Raw genomic sequence first — 24455 nt, 5'->3', positions numbered from 1 at the left:
TCCAGAAATCCAGCTGTTGTGAAACTACAACTCCCAAAATCATCATTTTACTTCTGTAGGAGTTACAAGAACAAGAGTAAGTGTGCATGCTGGGAGTTGTAGTTTCACAACAGCTGGAGTGCCAAACATTGCTGATTCATAGCCAACAATATTGATATATGGCAGTACACAATGCAGTTCTGTTTGGTGCAATGTTTATATGTGTTAGGCTGGGGCTACACAGCGATCTTGGGAGTTACAGTTGTCATGTGACTATGGTTGGCAGTGTAGTAGGGCAGCTATAGAAAGGAATGGGTTCATAGCACGAATCGCAGGTTTACCCGACCTCAACACCAGAATCGCAAAAAAAACTAACCCTGCTGGTTATTTTATTTTCATATTTGTTATATGATAAAGTGGTTGGGTGGTTGTATGGCGAGTGTGGGCAATCTTGACTAGCCACAGGAATGGGTTTACAGGGAAGTAACTGGGGGATTCAACATTTTTACTATGGGGTTCATTTTTAGTTATGTCTCTGGATTTAGGTTTGTAGAAGATGAAAGATTTGCTCACTGTGTTTTTAAATGTTGTAGTTACCTATCTTTTATATTTTTTTAAAACTTACCTGAAGGTGGCCATATTGAATATTTACTATACATATACTAATTTTATAGTCTGTTTAGACAATGTAGCTGGATGTTTTTGCTCTATAGCAGCTGCAATAAACTGTCAAACACTATTACAGAGTATAGAGTATTGCCCCCTCCCAGGGAAAGAGAGTTACAGGGGAGATACATACAGTATAGAGCCTTACGGTGTATAGTTGTCAGGAACTGAACTTACCTGGACTAGAACTCTAGACTTCTCAGTCTTACTTTTAGCCATACATCAACATCCTACAGAATAATTATTTATGAAGGTAGCTGACATTTTTGCAATGTATTTATTTTACCTTTTTGGGGCTATGTTTTGTTTACTGTGATCACATGACCATGTCCAGGCAGCTCTTTTTTGTGATGCAATGTCCATAGGCGTGTCAAAGCAGCAACAGGAGCAGTGATAGGAAATTGTTGAGCTGGGTGGGAGGAGCTATAAACTATCTCTGCTTTGTTAGGGGCGGTGCTGGAGCAAAGGAGAAGAGCATCATGGGTTTGGTTGGATATAGCACCAGGAAGTGCTACATACAGGATGTAAACAACCCAGAGGGATTTGTTTGCATGGTGAAATTGGGTCAGGAGATTCCATATTAAAAAAGAGAGAGCATAGGGAAGAGGTACATGAGGCAAGCAACTACATGAGCATGTCAGTTAAAAAACAGTCCTTTAACCAGTTTTGCTTCTTTTAGCTTTTCCCAGCTATGTATTTCCTGTGTCCAGTGATCAGTTAATAGATTACATTTGCTCTGTGGCCAATTACTGCAATTGCTGCCCTATATTAACCCACTGCTTTGTACATTCTGCCCCTGATTTTGCTGGCTTGACAGTGTTCCAGCTTTCTTGAGTTTACTACTACTCTGTGTCTGTGTAGTGCTCTGAAGCAAGACTACTTTGGAGTCTGGATGCTTGCCCCTTTTGCTGCTATGCAAAGCCATCAACTCAATACTTTAGGGCACTTTGAAGGGTTAACTTGCACTGTGATTTATGCAATTTGTTGCACTTATACTGTTTTACATTGTTGAAATGCATTTTGCACGAAATTGTGGAAAGGGTTAATGCACAGCCAGTTCAGACTAAGAGACTTCAGGAATTTCCAGCCTGTGCACTGAGAAGCTGGTCATTTTCCACTGCTGTCATAAGGTACTATGCAGCGCTGAGCTTTGGAAGAAAAAGCTAGAGACAGCGAACTTTTGACCATCTGGTTTAACTCTGTCAGACTGTTGTTTACGAATTAAAACTGCCTAGTCATTCCCAATTATTTGTATTAAGGCCTAATACAAGTTTATGGCAGCCTTGAACGGCAACATTGTTTCTGTTTAGGCTGTGCTTTTTCTCTCCCATTAGCAGGTGCTGGCTAATTTATAAGCAGCATAAAAGTAGAGCAGTCACAGCATATAGTTTCCTGTAGATAGGGACCAGTGTTCGGTAGGAGAGACTTTTCCGGAGTGCACGAGTGACCAAAAGATGGTGCTCATAAAGTCTGCCACAGACCCTGGGTCAAGGAGCCATTCGGAAGACTGAGCCAAAACCCAGGGCTACTAGCCCTTTGGCCAGGGTGCCAACCTTCTAAGAAAGAGAGAGAAAGCTAATTCAGGCCTTTCATCAGCACAGAACCTTCTGCTACTAGAAGGGAGACTGGAGAAGCCAGCTCAGTGCATTGCCTGTATTGTTTTGCAATTGAGTTCTTCCAGTAAAGAAGTATACTGGTTTACTGCAAACCCTGTCTCTTTGGATTTATTTCCAGTGCATCACACCTTACCATCCGCTCCAGAGATCAGCAACACATGGTCTCACTGCAATGGTGTCCGGGGGACCCAGCATAGCCACTTTGATGGTCAGCAAACTTGGCCAGTGCATCTGACCATGACTAACCTCTCGCTAGCGTGGATCGAACACTGCACACTGCCTGTGCCTTATGTAGCAAAAAAGGAAACCAAAAATGTAAGAACAGTTTATAATAACTTGATTTATATAATATTCTGCTGATACATTCCCTTTAATGAGCAATGTTTCAGCCAATCATATATACCAATATATTTAATTATATGATGTGATTTTCTTTACTATCTCATTGAGCCATTTTTCTGGAAGTTTTATTTAGGATTGCATGAGGGAGCCTCAGGGATTCTATTTTGGAATGCATTAGAAAAGGCTAAGGGATTCCCTTGTTTCTGAATCTAAGGGCTAGAGCTTCATTGAGGTCTTTGAATAGTCCCATTTGCTGCTGTTCGATGGCGAAGGTGAAGTCATGAGACAGATCTTTCATTTGGCCTTGGTTTTGCTGACTATATTGACTAATTGAAGTTAAGGGTGAATTCACACGTGGCAGATTTGTTGTAGAAATTTCTGTGACTGAAAATCAATTCCATACATGTGAATGGGATTGCTTCTACATCAAGCACATAGATTTCTGCAAGCTTTATTCAGATAAATAGGACAGTTGCAGAAAAGTATGCAGCGGATCTCAGATTAACCCAATGTGCCTTGTGCAGCTCATATGGGACTAGATGCCCAATACTGGTTGAATTATCATATCTACCATCTCTGCATTATTTATTACTAATATATTTCAGTCTAACGGCTATGCTGACCAGGCATGAGAGTGGCACTTAACAGGAACATGCCACTGTTGTAAGCGTGGTCCTCCTCTACTTCATGATTACATGCCTATGTCACTCTCTTCCCTTTCTCTCCCCTCTCTTCTCCAGTCTTTATGGGCAGTGGCAATGAAGGAGGAGAATCACTCCTCTGGTACAGAAGCAGCTCCTAAAGGATGCGCCACCTTCAGTTAGATGAGTACAGCTGTGGTGCGAGACACCTGGCACGATGGGTGCTGGCGGGGATTTTAATGAGCGGGGTGAGATCAGAATCTGACATAGATTAAAGGGGACATTGCTCACAGTGGTTGGGCCCTCGCATATAAGTGAGCCCAGGGCCACCCCTGACATCCCCACCACACACCATTTACTATCTAAACTGATAAACAGTGAGCTTTCCCAAACACTTTGAAAAGTCAGTGTGACACCACTGTTACATACCCAAAGACTAACACAGAAGACAACACTGAGCCATAAATGATATCAATATAAAAACATCTTTAATCATTTATTATTAAAAGTACATTAAAAAGTTGATAAAAAAATCCCAACAGAAATGGACCGACAATATGCCATAAAGACCATTGAGCTAACACTTAAAACCACCAAATAAACACAATACTTGCAACAGTGTCATATAGTCTGTATGTAAAGTAACCACTGACATCTGGAACATAGAGGCACAATGAGAACTCTGGCGTACATTTCACCATCGCCATAGGAGGTCTCATTCTTTACATACACGGTCTACCCTTATAAATTAACCAAAGCCAATGGGGATCATTCTTGCACCTGTATAAGATATCTCCTGTGAAATTTACATCTAAATAATATAACTCCAGTACCTCTTTGCACTTCGTAAAGCATAGATGTCATCCTCCACTCAGAAACAAATGGGGATGGGAATACGTCACATGCTGCCCTTCAATAAAGATGGCATCCACCACTAAGAATCACATGTTAATGTGCGCGTGTTATGACGTAAACACATCATGCGCTGCACACAAGTGAGGGCAACTCCTGGTATGCAAACCCACATAATATATCAACTACATTTAGCATGGCGGATGCCATCTTTATTAAAAGGGCAGCATGTGACCTATTCACTTCATAGCAGAAACACAACCCCATATGTTTCTGAGCGGAGGACACCATCTATACGTTACCGCAGGGCAAAGAGGTGTTGGATTTTTATTCGTTAGTTTTCAATATAATAGGAAAGATCTTATACAGGTGTGTGAATGATCTCCATTGGCTATGGTATATCTATAATGGTGGACTGTGTATGTAAAGCAGAAGTGAACTGGGAACTTAAAGTGGCCCTGAAAAAAAAATGGCACGAATGGTGGGTCCAAATTGACAGAAGGTGGCCCAACACAGGTAGATGGGGTCAAAACAGGTTGGCAGGGTCAGTATTGCCATATTGCAGCGCAGAATACCATCCCAGAGAGCCAAATACTACAGTGCAGCACAAAATACCTCCCCAGACGCTCTCCCTCTGTGGTGGCCATCAATAGCTTTCATGTTCTGTCCTATTTCTCCTCCAGTTGTCTCTTATATGGATATGAAGCAGGGGCTTAGGAGGAGGGCTTGGGTGGCCTTATGGGCATCAGCCGACCAGGAAAACTCCCTGTAGGGTCTATGGCCCATCTGCTCCTGATTTGTAGAATTAGATCTCCCAGAAGAAGCGATGGCGAATCATATGTCAGGGTTCTCATTGCGCCACCACTCTGGTCTGCATTCTAACTTATCTGACTTGTGTGCAGATTGCTTTGCTTTGTAATTTTTGTTACCCTTATGCCTCTATGTTCTACAATCTCTAAGATCTCAGCTCAGGGCTGCAGTTTCCACAGAAGTGTATTACAGAGGAATCAATTTTAGTGTAACATTTAGTGACAGTGAAGTAAGTATAGCAGCCTGTGGCAGTTAGCTTAGGTCATCAATGGGCAAAGTGTCATACAAAAGTCAGAGGCTGAGTGAGAGAAGGATGTAGGACTTTGAAGAATAGCTTATATGCCGTGAACAGAAACATGAAATCAATGTTCTGCTAAAAGGTAAAATATTCTGTTGCTATGATCTAAAATTATACTAAACCTTTGGACTAATATCGAATCCATGGTAACAAAGGGGGGTGTATATACAGAAATATTCAGCTGTAGGTGTCAGAAAAATTGCATGCTATTGAGAACAGTTTGCATTCTGTGTATGAAAGCCTCCTTATCATAATATATAAGGTGACCTCAATTATTATAAAAACACAAGATCACAGACATACAGAGCATGCTAGATTGAAGATAATCTCAAAACTGAGAAGAAACGTCTTTATTCTATAAAACGTAATAAAGATCTATAATGAATGCAAGACTTGGTTGCTAATAGAGCAATTTACTGTGTGCTTATGACAATTTTTTTAGAGAAAAAATGCAGCACAAATGAGTTACGAGAATGAGATACATTGTCTCCTCTTCCTGTTTATCCCACATAGATATACTTGTACTAATCTCATTAACTGTAGCCTAGACTAGGGGGCCAATCCATGGATACCTGTAAAAGATCTTATTGACCTAAATCAGAACAACATACCGATTGGTGGTAAACGGGCATCAATTCTATAAAACACCACAGGCACACAGATTAATAAAACTGAAATAAATAAAAAATGATGTTAGTAACTTGATACCTTCAATCCGAGATGAGGGAAGTTATGAAAAATTTGATTCGGCTGCTTCTCAAAGAATTTCGATTTGTGTTTATGACAAAGCGCTTTCCTTTGTATGTAGAGAGCGCAATGATGGGGAATAGAGATCACGCTAACCCCCCCATCATTGAACCCCTCAGATGCCACGTTCATCACCTATCACGGCATCTTAAGCTACGGTTTAGGCTTTTCAGGGGTTAATCAGGGTAAAAAAAAAGAAAATACTCACCTTATCCACTTGCTCGCATAGAGGCCATCGCGGCCATATTGATCTAAGGCAGCGCATCATCACGTCATCACGCTGGCCGGGTGTGGTCACTGATGATGTCACCGCACCCGGGCCACCATGCCAGCTTGGTGATATCATATGTGACCCTACGTGAGATTTCCCACAGTTTTGCAATCAAGTTGGCCGCAACAGCCTCTTCACGTTTAAATGGATGAGGTGAATATGTTTTTGGTTTCTTTTTACTGTCATTTGAGGAAAAAACGATTCGTTACCAAGAAGCATGAGGAAATTCTGCTTTCATGGCGAATTGAATTTATCCTGAAATTCAGATAGAAGTCAATTCATATGTTGTTGATTCACTCAACGCTACCTTCAATAGCCGGTTCACTGATCACACCACTGTACGGCACAAACTCTATTGGTTCATGTGATGTAGATCATCTTCTACCTGGTGTCTCAATATTCACGTGAATACCTATTGAAGTAAATTCCTTTTCAGGATCTTTCACATAGCGCACATGAGACAGCTTGTAAGGATGGACAATCAGCGATATGCAAAATCCTCTGCATGATTACACTTGTTACATATGTGCAGGGATTTTCCACATGGCCCCATACACTTGCAGATCTCCTAAGAATTCCCTGCATAGCCAGGTGGCTGGCAACTCCGCTGTGCAGATACAAAACAGAGCTAATGCTAAACCAATGGTGCATTCCCTATAGCCCTTATGCACACGAACGAGTCTGCATCCGAGCCGCATTTTTTGATGCTCTAATGCCAATCCATTCTCTTCTGTCTACATCCGTACCTCCGTGGCCTTACAAGAAAAAAAAAACATGTCCTATTTTTGTTCACATCATGGACAAGGATAGGGCAGGTCTACTGAGGGCCAGACCTTCCGTTCCAAATAATGCGTGTGCATGAGGCCTTATTCTCAGGTTCAGTGGGGAGGGGGTCCCAGAGGTCAGACCCCCACCATCACGAAAATGATAACATATCCCAGCATACAGTATATATCAATACTGTATGGTGCTGAATAGTGTAGCCTGCTACACTTATCATGACAAAAGAAAACAAAATATCAGTTTTTCAGTCTGTCACCCATTGATCTCAACTTCTCAAACATAATGAAAAAGATGATCTGGTAAAAAAGTAATAATTATATAACTAATGATTCAATGAACACTTTTATAAACTCATAACAATGATGGATATCTTATGAGTTAAACTTTTTAAGCCTAAAGTCCTGTGAAAGCAGCAGCAATTTGTTTGGATTCAATTCTAGGCTTGAATTCAGGGTTAAACAAACAATATTTGTTATTATATTATCACCCAAAAACAAACAAAGACACATATATTACAATAACATATTTAATTGAATTACATCAATTATAAACAACATATAAATAAATATAGTATGTATGTAGCAGCAATTGCGGTCAGCGCTGCGAAAAAGCAGCTCCCCAACAGGTACACAAGGTTAATTGATCCCCCCTGGGAGTAACCTATGTGTCCATCAGTCCATGTTTGGCTGATGGACACATAGGTTACTCCCAGGGGGATCAATTGACCTTGTGTACCTGTTGGGGAGCTGCTTTTTCGCAGCGCTGACCGCAATTGCAGCTACATACATACTCCAATGCGCTCACGTCCCCTACGCTAAATTGCGCAGGGCACAGGCTTTTTTGTTTTTAATAACACACTGCCAGGCAGTAACTTCCGCCCGGCAGTGTGTTCGGTGACATCACCGGCTCTGAGGGGCGGGCTTTAGCTCTGCCCTAGCTGTTTTACTGGCTAGGGCAGAGCTAAATCCCTCCCATCAGTGCCGGTGACGTCACCGGGGTTCCTGTCAGCCCCATGGAGAGCCCGGTACGTCACCGGAACTCCTAAAAATTCCTTTGCCCTGCGCAATTTAGTGCAGGGAAAAGGAGAGCATTGGAGCATAAACTGCTCCGATGCTCATGTCAGGGGGGCTGCCGGGGTGAAAATGGAGGGATGTCCGGGTTCAGCTCTGAACCCGGACAACCCCTTTAAGAACCTTTGTCAAGCGTGATGATGTCACCGCACACTTCCAGTGTGATCACATTATGATGTAATCACGCTCAGCGCAGGTCCTTCAGCAGGTCTTTTCCACTCAAGAGAGGAGCGACTGCCTCTGCGCAAGCAAGTGGATGAGGTGAGTTTTTTTTTCCAGTCTTTCTAAGACAACTCTAGCCCCCATTTTAGGAAAAAAAATTGTTACCAAGATGCGGCTTTGTGGTGAATCAAATTGTTCCTAAACTTTGAATCGAATTCCGCTTTGGATGCTTTAATTCATTCAACACTACTTCTTGCATTTGTTCTATAGTTTAGTTAGAGTTTCTAGTATGTAGTCATAACTGTTCTCCATATTTGGCCTGGACTTCATGTTGCCATTTGGCTGATTTCTGACAAGAAGGTGAACTGAATAAAATTGCATATAGTAGTTGAAGATTCTAGAGCTAAAACTTCTATGTCCGGAAGAAAAGTGTTTGCAAATATTGGAAAATACAGCATATAGTTAGGCTACAGAAGCTGGACTGGAGTTTGACACAACACGCTGGTCTGAATCACAGATCACATTTGATGGTTGGCCAGAATTTTTATTGCATCATTGACCTCTTTAGACCCAGTTCTAGGCTTGGCAGGTAATGCTTAACAGATTTTATATGTGTGGACAAGAAAGAGTTTAAAGCTTGGATAACCGATAGTAATATCCCTCAGAAACACTGCAACCTGGCTCATATACTAAAAAACCATCTGGACTATACCATAATGGCATAATGGTATTTTCAGAGCTTCCTAGCTACTTATCAAACATGAAATGAGCACAAAAATGATCCAACTGAATAATTAATTACATTTGTTTTATTTTTGCCTAAACACAGGGATTTACAACCATATCTCTGGATAGAGTCATGCATGGTGGTGCCAATGTCACTGGATTTCAGATTGTCAATAATGAAAACCCATTAGTTCAGCAGTTTCTACAGAGATGGGTGCGTCTAGATGAGAGGGAATTTCCTGAAGCAAGAAATACACCGTTAAAGGTATGGAGGCCTTTTGTACACACACAGTTTCAAAGAAAAAAGCAATATCCACTATTTGACCTTTACTGCCAACTACAACATATAGTCATTTGGGGCATTTAGTATACAGTACATGCCATTAAACGTTGTTGTTTTTTCCAATTTTTTCAAGAAGTCCTAAAAAATGTGAATGACAGGAATATTATGAAATGAAAAAAATAGGCCTTGCTGACCTGCTCACTCCCCCGCTTTTTCAACCACTCCTTATCCTTCACAATTATTTTTTGAGATCTCAGAACAACCCTTTGACACACATATGCAGTCATGTGAAAAGTGCTTACCAAGTCAGAATAGTAAAAATGCCATAAAATAAATATTAATATTACTGTATTCATTTATGGTGCAGTGCTTATAAAAAATGAAGAGGGCCACCATAGCTTGTTGAATCAGCTGTTCATCAAGGTGCTGAGAGTTGGAACCTCACAGATCCTAAAAAAGGCTATCAATATTAAAGTCCCAGAAAATTCTAATGCATACTGCTTTTCCATGAAATTAATTTGAAAGCATTTTCCAGAGAGCTACATATTGATGGCCTGCCCTTAAGATAGACCATCCATATCAGATTGATTGGCATGGGACCAACTCTTGACACCCCAACCGATCAGCTGCTCTGCAATATCTCCAGGACCTAGGTTGGGCAAGGGACCTCCACAGTATAGAAGTATGGATCTAAACAGAAGAACTTGAACAAGTGGTGTAGAACTTCTGTTTACTTGAAGTGTTCAGATCCTAATTGCTGATATTCAAGTCAGTCAGGGCACGAATATTGACATGGAGGGGATTTAGATTTTCTTAATTGGCCTAAGCAAATCACAAAGTAAGATTCTTTATTATGAGGACACCGACGGTCTTATCTCTGGCAGTTGGTAAATTGGGTTTTCGATATCAGAACACATACTGTACTGTATATGCATTCAGATATATCACACTTGTAAATTGCTATTGAATTTATATAGTTTTCTCTTTACACATTTCCACATAAAGTATGTTATGCCTGTCATTACTTATGGTTCTGCATACATATATGTGATGTATTTTGTTCTATATTTTTTAGTACACTTCAGCTCTGACCCATGATGCTGTGTTAGTAATAGCGGAGGCTTTTCGATACCTAAGAAGACAACGAGTGGATGTGTCGAGACGAGGGAGTGCTGGAGACTGCCTTGCAAATCCTGCAGTTCCTTGGAGCCAGGGGATAGACATTGAGAGAGCTTTAAAGATGGTAAACATTCAATGCCTCTGTTTGTAGTAAGATGTTTAAGTACATTGTGACAGAATTCTAGGGATGGTCATACCATATGTGCAATCTGGGCAACTGCACAGGGACCACTGCATTCCTTAAAGTGGCTAGCAGCTTCAACAGCTTCCAGTGCATATAAGAAACTAAGACAATTCATTTTATAGCTCTCAACTACTACTCGATTGTTAGAGAAATGTAAGGGGGTGCCCTATTGAAAAATATGGAGACTAGTGTTTATCGAGCATGCTCAGCCGAACACCAGTTCGGCTCGAGCATCTTGATGCTCGGCACATGGCGGTATTCAGCCGAATACCACATGTGCTCAAGTGCAATGCTCGAGTCTACTCCCCGCACGTTTGTTTTTGAGGAAATTGCGGATGACAAAAGAATTGTAATTTGCAACCTGTGCCATACAAAAATGAGCAAGGGCCTGAACTAGCAACCTCACCACCACCAGTATGATACGCCACATGGCATCAAAGCACCGTAATAGGTGGGCCGAACGCCTGGGTCCACAATCTGTGTCTACGGGTCACACCACTGCCTCCTCTTCCCCTGTGTTACGTGCTGACCAATTCCCTGTTGAAGGTGCAGGCACCATCAGCTACCACATCCACTTCCGTGTCCCAGCACAGCGTACAAATGTCCTTACTCCAGGCATTTGAACGCAAGCACAAGTACCCAGCCACCCATTCACAGGCCATAGCACTAAATGTGCAACTTTCCAAATTACTGGCCCTGGAAATGTTGCCATTTAGGCTTGTTGACACTGAGGCCTTCTGCAGCCTGATGTCGGCGGCTGTCCCTCATTACGCAGTCCCCAGCCGCCACTATTTTTAATGGTGTGCCATGCCTGCGTTACACCAGCATGTGTCTCGTAACATTACCCATGCACTGACGGCACACTGGGTGAACTTTGTGGAGGCCGCGAGCAAGTCGCACCCTGGGATGGCTCAGGTGCTACCAACGCCAAGGATTGCGGGCCCTAATTCCATCAGGGTTTCCACCACCACCTATGTTAGTGGCTCCAACCCCCACTTCTCCTCCTCCGCCACCTCCTCCACTTCTACCTCAGAATTATCCTCTTGCAGCACCAGTCAGCCATCAGTCGGTAGCTGGACTGCAGTGGGGAAGAGTCAACAGGCCGTGCTTTAGCTGATCTGCTTAGGTGACAAACAGCACACAGCCGCAGAGCTGTGGCAGGGGATAAGAGACCAGACTGAGCTGTGGCTCTCGCCACTCAACCTAAAACCAGGCATGGTTGTGTCTTATAATGGGCGTAACTTGGTGGCGGCTTTGGAGCTTGGGAAGCTCACACACATCCCATGCCTAGCCCACATCTTCAACTTAGTGGTTCAGCGGTTTCTCAAAACCTACCCCAATTTGCCTGAGCTACTGGTGAAGGTGCGCCGCGTGTGTGCCCATTTCCACAAGTCATCAACAGCTTCCGCCGGTCTGTCAACGCTGCAGCAGTGCTTACAATTGCCAGCTCGACTGTTGTGTGACATGATCACGTGCTGGAACTCGATGTTCCACATGTTGACCAGGCTTTGTGAGCAGCAGAGGGAATTAGTGGAATACCAGCTGGAACATGGTCGTTGCCATTCCAGTCAGCTTCCACTCTTCACAAGCTAGGAGTGGGCATGGATGTCTGACCTTTGTGAGGTTTTAGGAAACGTTGAGGAATCAACACAGATGGTGAGCGGTGATAACGCTATTATCAGCGTCACCATCCCACTTCTGTGTCTACTCAAACGCTTGCTACTCACAATTAAGGATGACGCATTGCATGTGGAAGAGGTAGAAATGGGGGAAGACATTACACTGGGTGATAGCCAGACCACCCTCAGTTCGTCTTCTCAGCGCAAATTGGATGATGATGATCAGAGGGTAGTACCTATGGAAGATTAATTCCATCTGTTCAGCATGGATGGCCAAAAGATGAGGAAGAGGATGAGGAGATTGAGAGTCATACTCATGATGATGACAGTGAAGTCTTGCCTGTTGGGACTCAGCACACATGGCTGACTTTATGTTAGGCTGCCTTTCCCGTGACCCACGTGTTTTATGCATTTTGGACAACATAGATTACTGGTTATTAACCCTTCTTGACCCCCGCTACAAAGAGAACTTCTCATCTCTCATTCCTGTGGTGGAGAGGACCAGCAAAATGGTGCAATACCAGAAGGTCCTTGTGGAAAAATTGCTCCAAACATTACCGGAACACTGGCAACAGAGTACGTAGTTCCTTGGGCAACCGAGGAGGGGAGGTGAGGGGAACATACAGCAGTTCCAACAGAGGCAAGGCAACACTCTCCAAGGCCTGGGACAGTTTTATGACACCCCGCCAGCACCCTGAACCCTGATGCGCCGCCTAGTTTCACAAGGAGAGAAAAGTTTTGGAAGATGGCAAAGGAGTAAGTAGCAGACCATGTCAGCGTCCTCAATGATCCCTCTGTGCCTTACAATTACTGGGTGTCCAAGCTGGACACGTGGCACGAACTGGCTCTATGCCTTGAAGGTGCTTGCCTGCCCTGCCGCCAGCGTTTTGTCAGAGCGGGTATTTAGTGCTGCTGGGGGCATAATAACTGATAAGCGCATCCGCCTGTCAACTGAAAATGCTGACAGGTTGACTCTACTCCACCAAGGGAAAGTGGTTGAACATAAAGACACTTTAAATGTGTTTTTATAATGTACTGAATACACTGTATTCCCATGCACCCCATCCACCACAAAAAAGGGTATATGGTTCAATCTTCCTTTTCTCGTCCTCCTCCTCCTCTTCCATCATCAACATGCTTATTATTCTGCCCTCGCTCCTAAAGTTGTAGATAGTCAGCTCACCTGCAGGCCCTCACCTACAATCTTTTAGAGAGTCAGCTTTCCTGCAGGCCCTCGCATATAATGTTTTAGAATGTCAGCTTACCAGTAGGCTCTCACCTACAATCTTTTAAAAGGAACAGCTTACCTGAAGGCCCTCAAATGTAATGTTTTAGAGGGTCAGCTCACCTGCAGGCCCTCACCTACAATCTTTTAGAGGGTCAGCTCACCTGCAGGCCCTCGTATATAATGTTTTAGAGGGTCAGATCACCAGCAGGCCCTCAACCATAATGTTTTACAGGGTCAGCTTATCAGCAGGCCCTCGTCCATATTTTTTTTCAATGGTCAGCTTAGCAGCAGGCACTCGCCTGTAATGTTTTAGAGGGTCACCAGCAGGCCATCAATCATACTTTTTCAAGGGTGTATGATGCCCTCCTTTATGTGTAATAAAGGATGTATTTGAGTGCTGGTTCCTTGTAATTTTTGTCAGCCCTTTCACTTAGTGCATAGGCTTTTTGAGTTTAGGAGTCCCACTACCTGAACAATTGTACCACAATGTGAATGAGGCCCTCCATTATGTGATATACAGGTTGTATCGGCGTGCCTCTTTCTTGTATTTTTTGGCAGCACTTTCACTTTATATACAAGTAAATATACAGGAAAGATTGTTTCCTATCAATTTTTCCTCTAAAATCTTCAGTTTTATCTTCGGTTTTGTGCGTATTAGTGTCATTCTGCAAAAGTGGCGTACTACTCGGACAACATTGTTCCCAGCAGCAACCTGGGAGTTTAAGATGCATCCAAACATCCTCCCCATGCTGTTCCCAAACCATTTCAGTGGGGTTTCCATCAATTTTTGACCTTTTCCTATGAACTAGACACCCTCCCCTCTTCAGAGCAGGGGGTGCCTGGTTTAATGCTTGGGTTCTCCCATTGACTTCCATTGTGCTTGGTAGAGCACCCAAGCCTCTCGAGGTGTTCGACCCAAACACCCAAGCACTTTGGTGCTCGATCAACACTAATGGAGACCATATATTCTTGTACAGGGGACCTCTACTGTGCATGCTTCCAGTATTCTTTATAGGTAAAATTTATATTATCTGCAGACCATGGAGACTCTATCCTTCCTATAAACCTAGTTACCAGCCTAAGTTATTGATCTCACAATTAGCAATAACTGTGGAAAACCTATAAAACAGGCAAATAGATTCTAAAGGTTAAAGTTTTTAAACACTGTCAAAAATAGGGATTATCTGCTCCAGTCTACACAGTAAAGCTGACAAGTGAGTTGCAAAGTAGTATCAAAGAAGTACCAGGTGTCTTCTCTAGTGGCCAGTGAAAAAGCTGTAATATTTCTATATTTTTCATGCCAGTAATCATATAACAATAAATAAAACTAGCACCAAACTATAAAAAAATATGTTTATTATAAAAAAAAAGATTTAAATGATATATTATTATCTGATATTACATTTTATTTAACATAGTGAAAGCTGGTGAAGAAGGTGACATCACATTAGTGTTATAGCTTTTACAGAAAAGTATGTTTCAAATGGTAAATTTAAAAAAAGTTTTGAAAGATGCAGATCAGTGTACAGATGGAGCGACCATTAAACATCCAGCACATTTCAATAATAATATAGCATGGCCATTCTAATACAAAGTTAATGGACGACACACCACATAATCAGTGTAGGCACTCTATGCTGACACTGTAGCGGCCGCTACATCTGTATACCATGTCTATTATGGTCAGTAGGTCATTATATATATATTTATCTTGCTGATGCTTTGTTGTAATATTAAAATAACCTCCATTGAACAATAAGCAATTATAGAAAAGGATAACCGTCATAGTTATACAGTTGGGTAGATAGTGTCTGGATGTTGCAGAATTATGAGAAGCCTGGGAGAGGTAGTTCCCCGGCATCTGCTGTGACAAAGGTTGCTGCAGTGATTCCTCGACTAATTAGAGGCAATTATTCTGATGTATTTATATTCCCATAAAACAAAGACTGATTATAAAAGCGGGCAATCTAGCGTGATGTGTGGCTTATGTATGCAAGTTTTATTTGGCTTTGTTTTGGATGAGGCAAAGTAAATAAAAAGATAACAGATTGGGGAAGGATTTGTGAAGCATGATGATCTCCAATCTGCAAGTCTAGTGTTTTCAGTTTCACAGCACAAACTGATCTTTATGGAAAGAGACATGTTTCCAGTATTGGGCAGCTGAGTAGAAAGGCATGCTTCCTCAACAAAATATAATACTTTACATAGCAGAAATCAGCATATCCACATCCAAGTCCTTTATACTAGAGATGAACTAATTGATTGTTTAGAATCAAAATTTGACCAGAATATAAAAAAAAAATTAAGTCTGATTTGTTAGAATCAGAATTTCTTCAGATTGGATTAGGGAGAATTTTTCCAAGGATTGAGAGAAAGAGAGACAGAGAGGAAGATGGAAATAGAAAGGTGGGGAGAGAAAGAGAGAAGGGGGGAGTGAAATGGATGAGAGAGAGGAGGGACACAGAGATGGAGAGTGTGCAAAGAGAGGGAAGGGGGAGAGGGATATGTAGGGAGTGAGGGGAGTGAGGGGAGAGAGGGAGAGAGGGAGAGAGGGGGAGAGAGGGGAGAGAGGGGAGAGGGGGAGAGGGGGAGAGGGGGAGAGGGAGAGACGGGGCAGGGCAGAGGAAAATGAAAAGAGAGGGGAAAGAGAGAGGAAGATGGATGAGGGAGAGAGAGAGAGGGAGATGGAAAGAAAGAGGGGAGGGAGAGAGAAGACAATTTTTAGAAATTAACTCATTTCTACTTTATGCCATTATACCATATAATTGTTATTACTGGAATGATCTGCACTTGAAACCAGGTTCAGTTGCAGCGATAAGTTATTGTCTTGGTCCCAAAGCTCCTACTATAGAAAAAGTCCAGGTATGAGTGCCTCTAAAACTCTGGCTGCTGCCCCACACAGGGTCCTAATGCTAGCAGCGTCAGGGTGTTGTGTGAACCGCCACATGCTGGACAGCAACCGGAAGAGGATCTGTTGCAGGGAGGGTATTAGCTATCTATTGGGTGAATAAAAGAAAAACTGTCACAGTCACATGTTAGGTGATGGGTATTTTGGGCAGACCTGGATCCCCAGATGGCCAAATTGATAGCATACATGGTACTTCATTACTAAATAATGCTAAATAATAGTAATAATAAAATCATACATCATGGTTTAAAGCCCTTTATTCCCACATAGACATATACATTGTATATTATAGTTTCTTTTTATTTCAGTTTTTTTTAACAGACATTTTAACTGGCTTACCGATCAGAAAAAAGCTATTAACAGGTAGAAGCAGTGCTAACATATAAACATTATCTGTAATCCACTGGCCAAACTCCTTTGCTAATATGGTTTTCAGTAAATAAGGACAAGAAAAGTCTCCTGACAGTGGCACTATGCTCATGGTTTATTGTATAGCAGTGCCTAATGATGGCTTGTTGGCCCTTACCATAGCAGCTGCATAGGTTTCACATTGACATGTAATGAAAAGGTACTGAAGCTGCCTGCTGAGGGTCTCCACTCTCAAACATACAATTCACCTACAAGATCTCTTAGCCCTTTCTTAGATGCATAAATGAATGTTCTCTTAACCTAGCATATTTCCATTACTACTGTTACTGAAGGGTGAACCAGTGATAAGAACAGATAGGATATTGTGGGGGTGCACTATACATCCAAGTGCACCACTATGTATACATTGTAAATTGTGGGGCTACATGATATGATCCAAAACGTGTCTCCAGTGGAATGAAGTAGACCCACACATTGCATGAAATGTATGCAACATAAAATGAAGACAATTTGAACTTCTCAATAAGCAAGCCTACTTTTCCCTTAAATGACCAGAAGTTGTTTCTTGTTATTGCCATCCAGCATCCCAATGGTTGTAACTTTTTTATTTCTATGGTCACACACATATTTGAACCTTGTTTTTGTGAGTTCTTTTTACACAGAGATCTCATTATGGAATACATACCAAAGACATAAAATATAAAATTTTTCTTATTTGTTTTACTATATGTAGTCATTATTAAACAAAGTGAGGCAGATTTACTAATACTATCTAAAAGTGTACAGTGCAACCTCATACTACACAGACGAAGTCTAAAACTACGCCAGCTTTATATTAATGTCTGGTTCTGGATGATAAATCTGTTAAATTATTAGACTGTCTATTCTACTCCAAAAATACACCAACATTTTGGCACCTTTTTTGCACATGGAGGCACAATTAAAGAAATTGTCCCTTGAAAATTATTCTACAGTTTTCAAACCAGCACCTGGAACTGAATAATTTTCTAATTGCATGTGATTAAAAAATGTTAATAGCCACTGAGTTATTCAATAAAATATATTTGTATAGCGCCACCTGCTGTGTTTATTTTTTTTTTCTTATTTGTCTGGCTCATATGTGCTCAGTTTTATCCTTCTACTGCCTCCTGAGTTGTGATAGGGAGAGAGTGTAAATGATGAGCAAGCAATTTTCAGGAACGAGACAGGAGTTAAAATCATTTTAGAAGTGCCTCTTCATTAAAAAGTAATCAAAATGAGTAAAAAAAAAAACAACTTTAAATGAAGTAGTATGTAAATAAAATTATTTATAGTTCCCAAATCCATATGGGATAAAGCAGCATCACTTCATATCAAAACCCACATATATTTCTTAATTTAAACCATGGTCGGCATATTACATTACATTGCTTTTAGGCTACTTTCACACTAGCGTTCGGGCGGATCCGTTCTGAACGGATCCGCTCATAATAATGCAGACGGAGGCTCCGTTCAGAACGGATCCGTCTGCATTATTTTTAGCATAGAACAGCTAAGTGTGAAAATAGCCTAGTACGGATCCATCCAGACTTTCAATGTAAAGTCAATGGGGGACGGATCCGCTTGAAGATTGAGCCACATTGTGGCATCTTCAAACGGATCCGTCCCCATTGACTTACATTGAAAGTCTGGACGGATCCGCACGGATCCGCACGCCTCCAAACGGCCAGGCGGACACCCGAACGCTGCAAGCAGCGTTCAGCTGTCCGCCTGTCCGTGCGGAGGCGAGCGGAGCGGAGGCTGAACGCCGCCAGACTGATGCAGTCTGAGCGGATCCGCCTCCATTCAGACTGCATCAGGGCTGGACGGCTGCGTTCGGGTCCGCTCGTGAGCCCCTTCAAACGGAGCTCACGAGCGGACCAGCGAACGCTAGTGTGAAAGCAGCCTTATTAGCAGGAAGAATTTACAAGAGTACCCAGTGTCATGAGGCAATATCCATAATGTAGGGATATGTTGTTTTATTATCACTTGGCATACTGTTCTCAGCTACAGTCATGTATTTTGCAAGCAATATGACAGGATTCGGTGGAAATGTATACCAGGTTGTGACACATTTAAAAATACAGTATTAAGACGCATTGAAAAGTCAACAGTGTGATGATTTGCATTCTGATCTTCAAAAGCAAGTAGCCCAGGGAGTCACTTTAATTTCATGCTAGACTGATGATCTATGCTTCACCTTGTAGTGTATAATCACATAAACAATTAATGTATCATAGAGCAAATATAGGATGCTATTATAAAATATTGTCATGCCTAATAGACCTTGAAAGCTGAGCCCAAGAGTCATCATACTTGAAGATTTAGATTTTATTACCATCGTTGTCTGGCCAAATATATCTAAATAAAGATATATTTCCTAGTATAAATACTGTATATACTGTATACGCTGTGTGTATATATATATATATATATATATATATATTTGTACAGTATATATTTTTGCATATTATTTATTTTTATAGTGTCATTACAGCTGTCTGTTAAAATTGCTACCTTCTGTTTTATCATATACTAACTATTTTAGGTGCAAGTTCAAGGGATGACTGGAAATATTCAGTTTGATACGTATGGAAGAAGAACTAACTACACTATTGATGTGTATGAGATGACAGCTACTAAACCCAGAAAGGTAAGCCTCTTCCCCAACGAAGGATAATTTTTTTTTAATGGGGTTATGTAACAAAGAGAACGCCTTTCATTTTGTCCTATTAAGACAAATTAGGTCCTATTATTTGTCCCATTTGTCCATTTATCCTATGAATGCCATACAAGGGGTTCCACCCTTGGGATCTCCTCTATTAGCCAGACTGTACAGCAGCCAAGTGTCTGCGGGCCCCAAAATGGCTAACCCAGCCTGTCCTCATCGTAAATGTCTTTGTATTCCGAATTCTCCTCTTTGTCAGAGGGGACAATTTCATCCGAGGAAGATTTGCTTGGAGATGTAATATATGTCTTGGGCTTGACTCGGGATGTCGAAGCCTTTAGAGCCCGCTTTGTTTTTAACTCCTCAGAGGCGGAGGGTATGGGATGTAAACTATTGACATCTGAATGTACGCTTTATGTAGCGTTAGAGTATGAACCTGATCCTCTTTAGTTTTAGCCATTGTGTCTTGTTTCTTGGGCTGAGGATCGGTAATTATAAAGCGGTGTTTGTAAGAGCGTTTACCTTGTTTGTGAAGGCCCTGCGCCATATTAGAAGCAGAATCTTCCGCTGACAAAAAAAATATCAGACGGAGTGGCCAGAATCACTTGAGGTAAATTTGGAGTGGCGGAATAAGATATGGCTTGGGCCACAGATTTTATAATAACCTTGTGAATAGATGACATAGCAGAGTTTAATGCCGCGTGAACTGACTTTTGTATGGTTTGTTCCATCAGAGACTGGATAAAATTTTCGTCCAAAAATTCAAGACCCTGAGGGTCTGAGGCTGCTTCAGCATTTCCTTCAGCCATGAGGAATATATGAACAATTGTCAAGGAATTTCAATAATGTAACATATGACAAAATTCTATGTCCTGTGCTTGTGGTGTGGAGAGTGAGTGATTAGCTCCCTGCACCACAGCATAGCACAGCAGCTGGTGATAATGAGATGGTAACCTATGAGGTGATTAGGAGAGGCAGAATGCAGATACAATATGCCAAACCGCTGTCTATATAAAACTAACCCTTTATAAATGCTATCAGAAACACATATATATATATATATATATATATATATACTTTTATGATGGAAACTGTGTAAAAAAATTGTAACTGGTTTATGAAAGGATACTTGTGGTAAATGGAGCAGAGAGTTGAAATTTGGCGGGAAAATCTCTTCAGTGTCAAGTAGTGAGGGGATTGTGTGCAGAGAGGCACAGCTGATGACCAGCGTTAGCTGTCGGTCTCACAAAGCGGAGAGCAGCGTCTTCTCATGGGAGAGAAAATGCAGACTCGCCGGAGGGAGTGGATTAAGCCACCAGAGGATGGTAGCAGGGAAGTAGTAAAGTAAGATCCTAACACTAAGGGGAAGTGTATGAGAGTTGGGTGATAACCAAAAACAAGGACCGCTTTACCACAGGAAATAGTGGGGTACCATGGTAGTAGCTATATGAGGTAAATATCTATGAGGTACATATAAAAAACTGTACACTTAGCTGGAGTCAACAGCAAAGAAAGAGAAGGATTGGCACATTACAGGAGCTTATATATCCTATGCTGCGTTGTGATTGGCTGCCAGTTTACCTCACTGCATGTTTCTATACATTTTCTATTTTTCTTATCTTTATTTAAACTTTGCTGTTGATTGGAGTCCAGTAAAGAAGTATAGCATATAATAGAGTCTCCTGCTTGTAATAGAATTTATATTTTACTCATTAAATCTCTCTCCATACTGAGCTTAGGAGTCCAGTGGCTGGTCCGACTCAGTTACTGACAGCTGTCTCTGTATGCACACCCATACAGGGAAAGCTGGCTATATTTCACAATTTTAGGATACAAAAACAGAGTAGAAAAGTGAGCTTGGCTGTTTATGTAAACCCTGCTACCTCTTTTTGCCTAGATGCAGTGGCCAGCAGAATGTCAAGAGGCAGGATGTGGTAAGGGTATCCCTGATGTGGCTGGGATATGCCCATTCTAGGTGTAGGTGCAGCAACCGAAGGTTCATGAGTCTCCCGTAAAAAGGGAAGACTTCCCCCAACTTTTATTGGCAAATCTCTTAGGCTACTTTTACACTCGCGTTTGGTGCGAATCCGTCATGAATCTGCACAGACGGATCCTTTCAGAACGTATCCGTTTGTATTATCTTTAACATAGTCAAGACGGATCCATCTTGAACATCATTGAAAGTCAATGGAGGATGGATCAGTTTTCTATTGTGCCAGATTGTGTCATAGAAAAAACTGATCTGTCCCCATTGACTTATATTGTGTGTCAGTTTGGCTCAGTTTCGTCAGACAGACACCAAAGCGGAATGGAGACGGAACGGAGGCAAACTGATGCATTCTGAGCGGATACTTTTCCATTCAGAATGCATTAGGGCAAAACTGATCCGTTTTGGACCGCTTGTGAGAGCCCTGAATGGATCACAAACGGAAAGCCAAAATGCCAGTGTGAAAGCAGCCTTAGGTGCAAAACAAAAGCTTGCTGGGAAGCAATGTCTGATGTAGGTTTACTGTTTGTAGTGTCAGTGACAGATTGTTAACTTAAAGTAGCCCTTGAAAAAAAAGTCTAAAATTGGTCTTAAAGAGGACCTTTCATTACAATAAAAAATCTAAACTAAGTCTACAGACATGGAGAGCGGCGCCCAGGGATCTCCCTGCACTTACTATTATCCCTGGGCGCCGCTCCGTTCTCCCGGTGTAGGCTTCAGTATCTTCAGATTTTTGGTTCAACTGGGAGGAGCCTGCTCTTGTTCTTCTGGGCGTCTCCTTCTCCTCTCAGGCTATGAGCTGGGCGCTGCGATTGGCCAGCGCTACTGCCTGGGAGAAGGAGATGCCCAGGAGAACAAGAGCAGGCTCCTCCCAGTTGAACCAAAAATCTAAAGATACCGGAGCCTATACCGGGAGAACGGAGCGGGGCCCAGGGATAATAGTAAGTGCAGGAAGATCCCTGGGCGCCGCTCCCCATGTCTGTATACCTAGTTTAGATTTTTTATCGTAATGAAAGGTCCTCTTTAAGATGTAAGTAGATCCAAATTGGCATCAAACACGTCCAACATAAGTAGGTGGGGTCATAAAAGGTTATCATTTGCCCCTTAGTGTTTCCAAACAGTAATACTGTCCAATAATAATAGTGACCATCTTTGTGCCATATACAGTAAAAGTATTCCCTTAGTGCCATCCACGCAATAGTGGCCAATTTGAGCCCCTCGCACAGAAAGTGTCCTCTTAGTGCACACCACACAGTAATAATACCCACTCTGAGCCCCCTACACAGTAATATAGCCAACCCCATTGAAACTGAACTCGGCTTCAGTACCGAGGTACCAAGTTCAGTTTCAAGTTCTCCACTTTAAAAATCAATTACCGAAGTTATTCAACAAAGTTACGTGCGACTTTGCGAATAACTAACTTTGGCTTATCGGAGCCCGTGCATTCTAATACAGCATGGAGACGGATCTCCATACAGTATTAATCCGAAGCTATGAACAAAGCGACTTCGAAGCTTGGTTCACTCATCTCTAGTGGCCACTATGGATGCTACCTTACGTTTAGACCTGAGTCATCCTACTGGGACTTTCCCCTGTATATCCAAGGGCCAAATCAATCCTGCAGGGTGCCAGAGTGCTGTGGGATCAGATGATGTACCTGCAGAAAGGGCACAGCCTATGAAATAGGGGCATGACGTTTCTCCTAGAATCCATTTTCAGAAAGTTGGCAAGATTGCATTTGTGGTATATCTCGTGGATTGCAGTATGCATTTGGAGGTGGGGCTGTCTCCAGCTTAGTCTTGATTTTATATCCTATGGAAGTGCCATAAATGTCAGAGATTAAGAATACCCCTGTTGCAAAGTTTTTAAGGAGTTTATTATTTAATCACATTCTGTTATGAGGCATATCACAGAACCATACAGGTACCAGTATACCAAGAGGCATAAAGTGTCATTTTAGTTTTGTATAACATTTAACCTGCTGTAACCGCCATATAACACAACTTTCACATGTTGACCCCAAAGGATTGCTATAAGAGAATCTTTCAGTCCAGCCACTGCACTCTCACGGACTTTAATGTGGCCACTCACAAAGCAACAAAACAGAGACTCAAACCACAGGGATTGTTGTGGGGATTTATCATCTCCTTGGAAAGCAAGTGGCTGCCATATAGGTGCTCGACCCTGGCACACAGTAGGTCAGTTTGTGTATTTTTGGGGTGTGGGAGGAAACTGGAGTAGACAAAGACTGGAAGAACATAATAACTCCATACAGATGTCGACCCTCATCAGGTTCAAACCCAGGACCCTGGAGCTGCAAGGTACCAGTGTTAACCACGAGCCATGAGATAGTTAGTTAATTGCATTGCAGGACATATTGTTCATTGGAGTGCGGAGAACTAGATTTTAGATGCATGCTAATTCTAAATATAGTGATTTACATCCAGCAGCTGTCTAAATTGTCAGCATGATTAACAGAAAAAATCTATTTCTAAGAGAAAAAATTGGGGAAATATTGTCTGTGTGACTGCAAGAGTACAAAACAAAACATGCATTCCTGAAAACTGGTATTTTACACAATGATACAGGAAGGTACATTGTATAATAATGTGCAGATGCAGTCACAGGAACACCTGGTAATCTTTACCCACAACACAGGCAATTTCTCCAAAACAGAAAAATATACATTTATTCTATGCCAGGTGGCTCTTAACATATTACCCTGAAAGGAGCGATTATCTATAACGTCATAGAATAAAATTGTATAAAAAGTACAAATGGGTTAATTTGGTGTTCTCTAATTTAAATGTGTATAAAAGCCTATGGTAAAAAGTTGCTGTTGTTTTAGGCTCATTATTATTTTTTTTTCGTTAATGTATTAGATTTTTATTTGTTAGCCGTGAACTCTTTTCAATGAGAACCCCGGGCTTAATAGTAATCTCATTTATCATACATCAGACTCATTTGGTTATGCAAGAATACAGTGACCATTTATGTTATTGAGATGAAAAGCTTTTCATAATGCGTATTTCTTGAGAACAGTTAACAGGCATAGCAAGTAGAGTAATTATGAAAAGTAACAAGATCCATGGTTTTTCTTGCTTTTCAT

At 41.7% G+C, this 24455-nt stretch overlaps 1 protein-coding gene across 1 annotated transcript in view; it reads left to right on the top strand.

Moving 5' to 3' along the window:
* GRIA3 (glutamate ionotropic receptor AMPA type subunit 3) overlaps positions 1–24455 on the top strand; it is a 336547-nt gene that overhangs the window by 272324 nt on the left and 39768 nt on the right. The window contains exons 6-8 of the mRNA XM_044305700.1: positions 9067–9228; positions 10322–10489; positions 19240–19344. Of these exons, the coding sequence (XP_044161635.1) occupies positions 9067–9228; positions 10322–10489; positions 19240–19344 (435 nt within the window). The remainder of the gene's footprint in view (positions 1–9066; positions 9229–10321; positions 10490–19239; positions 19345–24455) is intronic.

This window comes from Bufo gargarizans, chromosome 9 (genome assembly GCF_014858855.1).
Source record: "Bufo gargarizans isolate SCDJY-AF-19 chromosome 9, ASM1485885v1, whole genome shotgun sequence".
In the NCBI taxonomy this organism is placed as follows: domain Eukaryota; kingdom Metazoa; phylum Chordata; class Amphibia; order Anura; family Bufonidae; genus Bufo; species Bufo gargarizans.
This window is presented reverse-complemented; position numbering and strand designations above follow the sequence as displayed.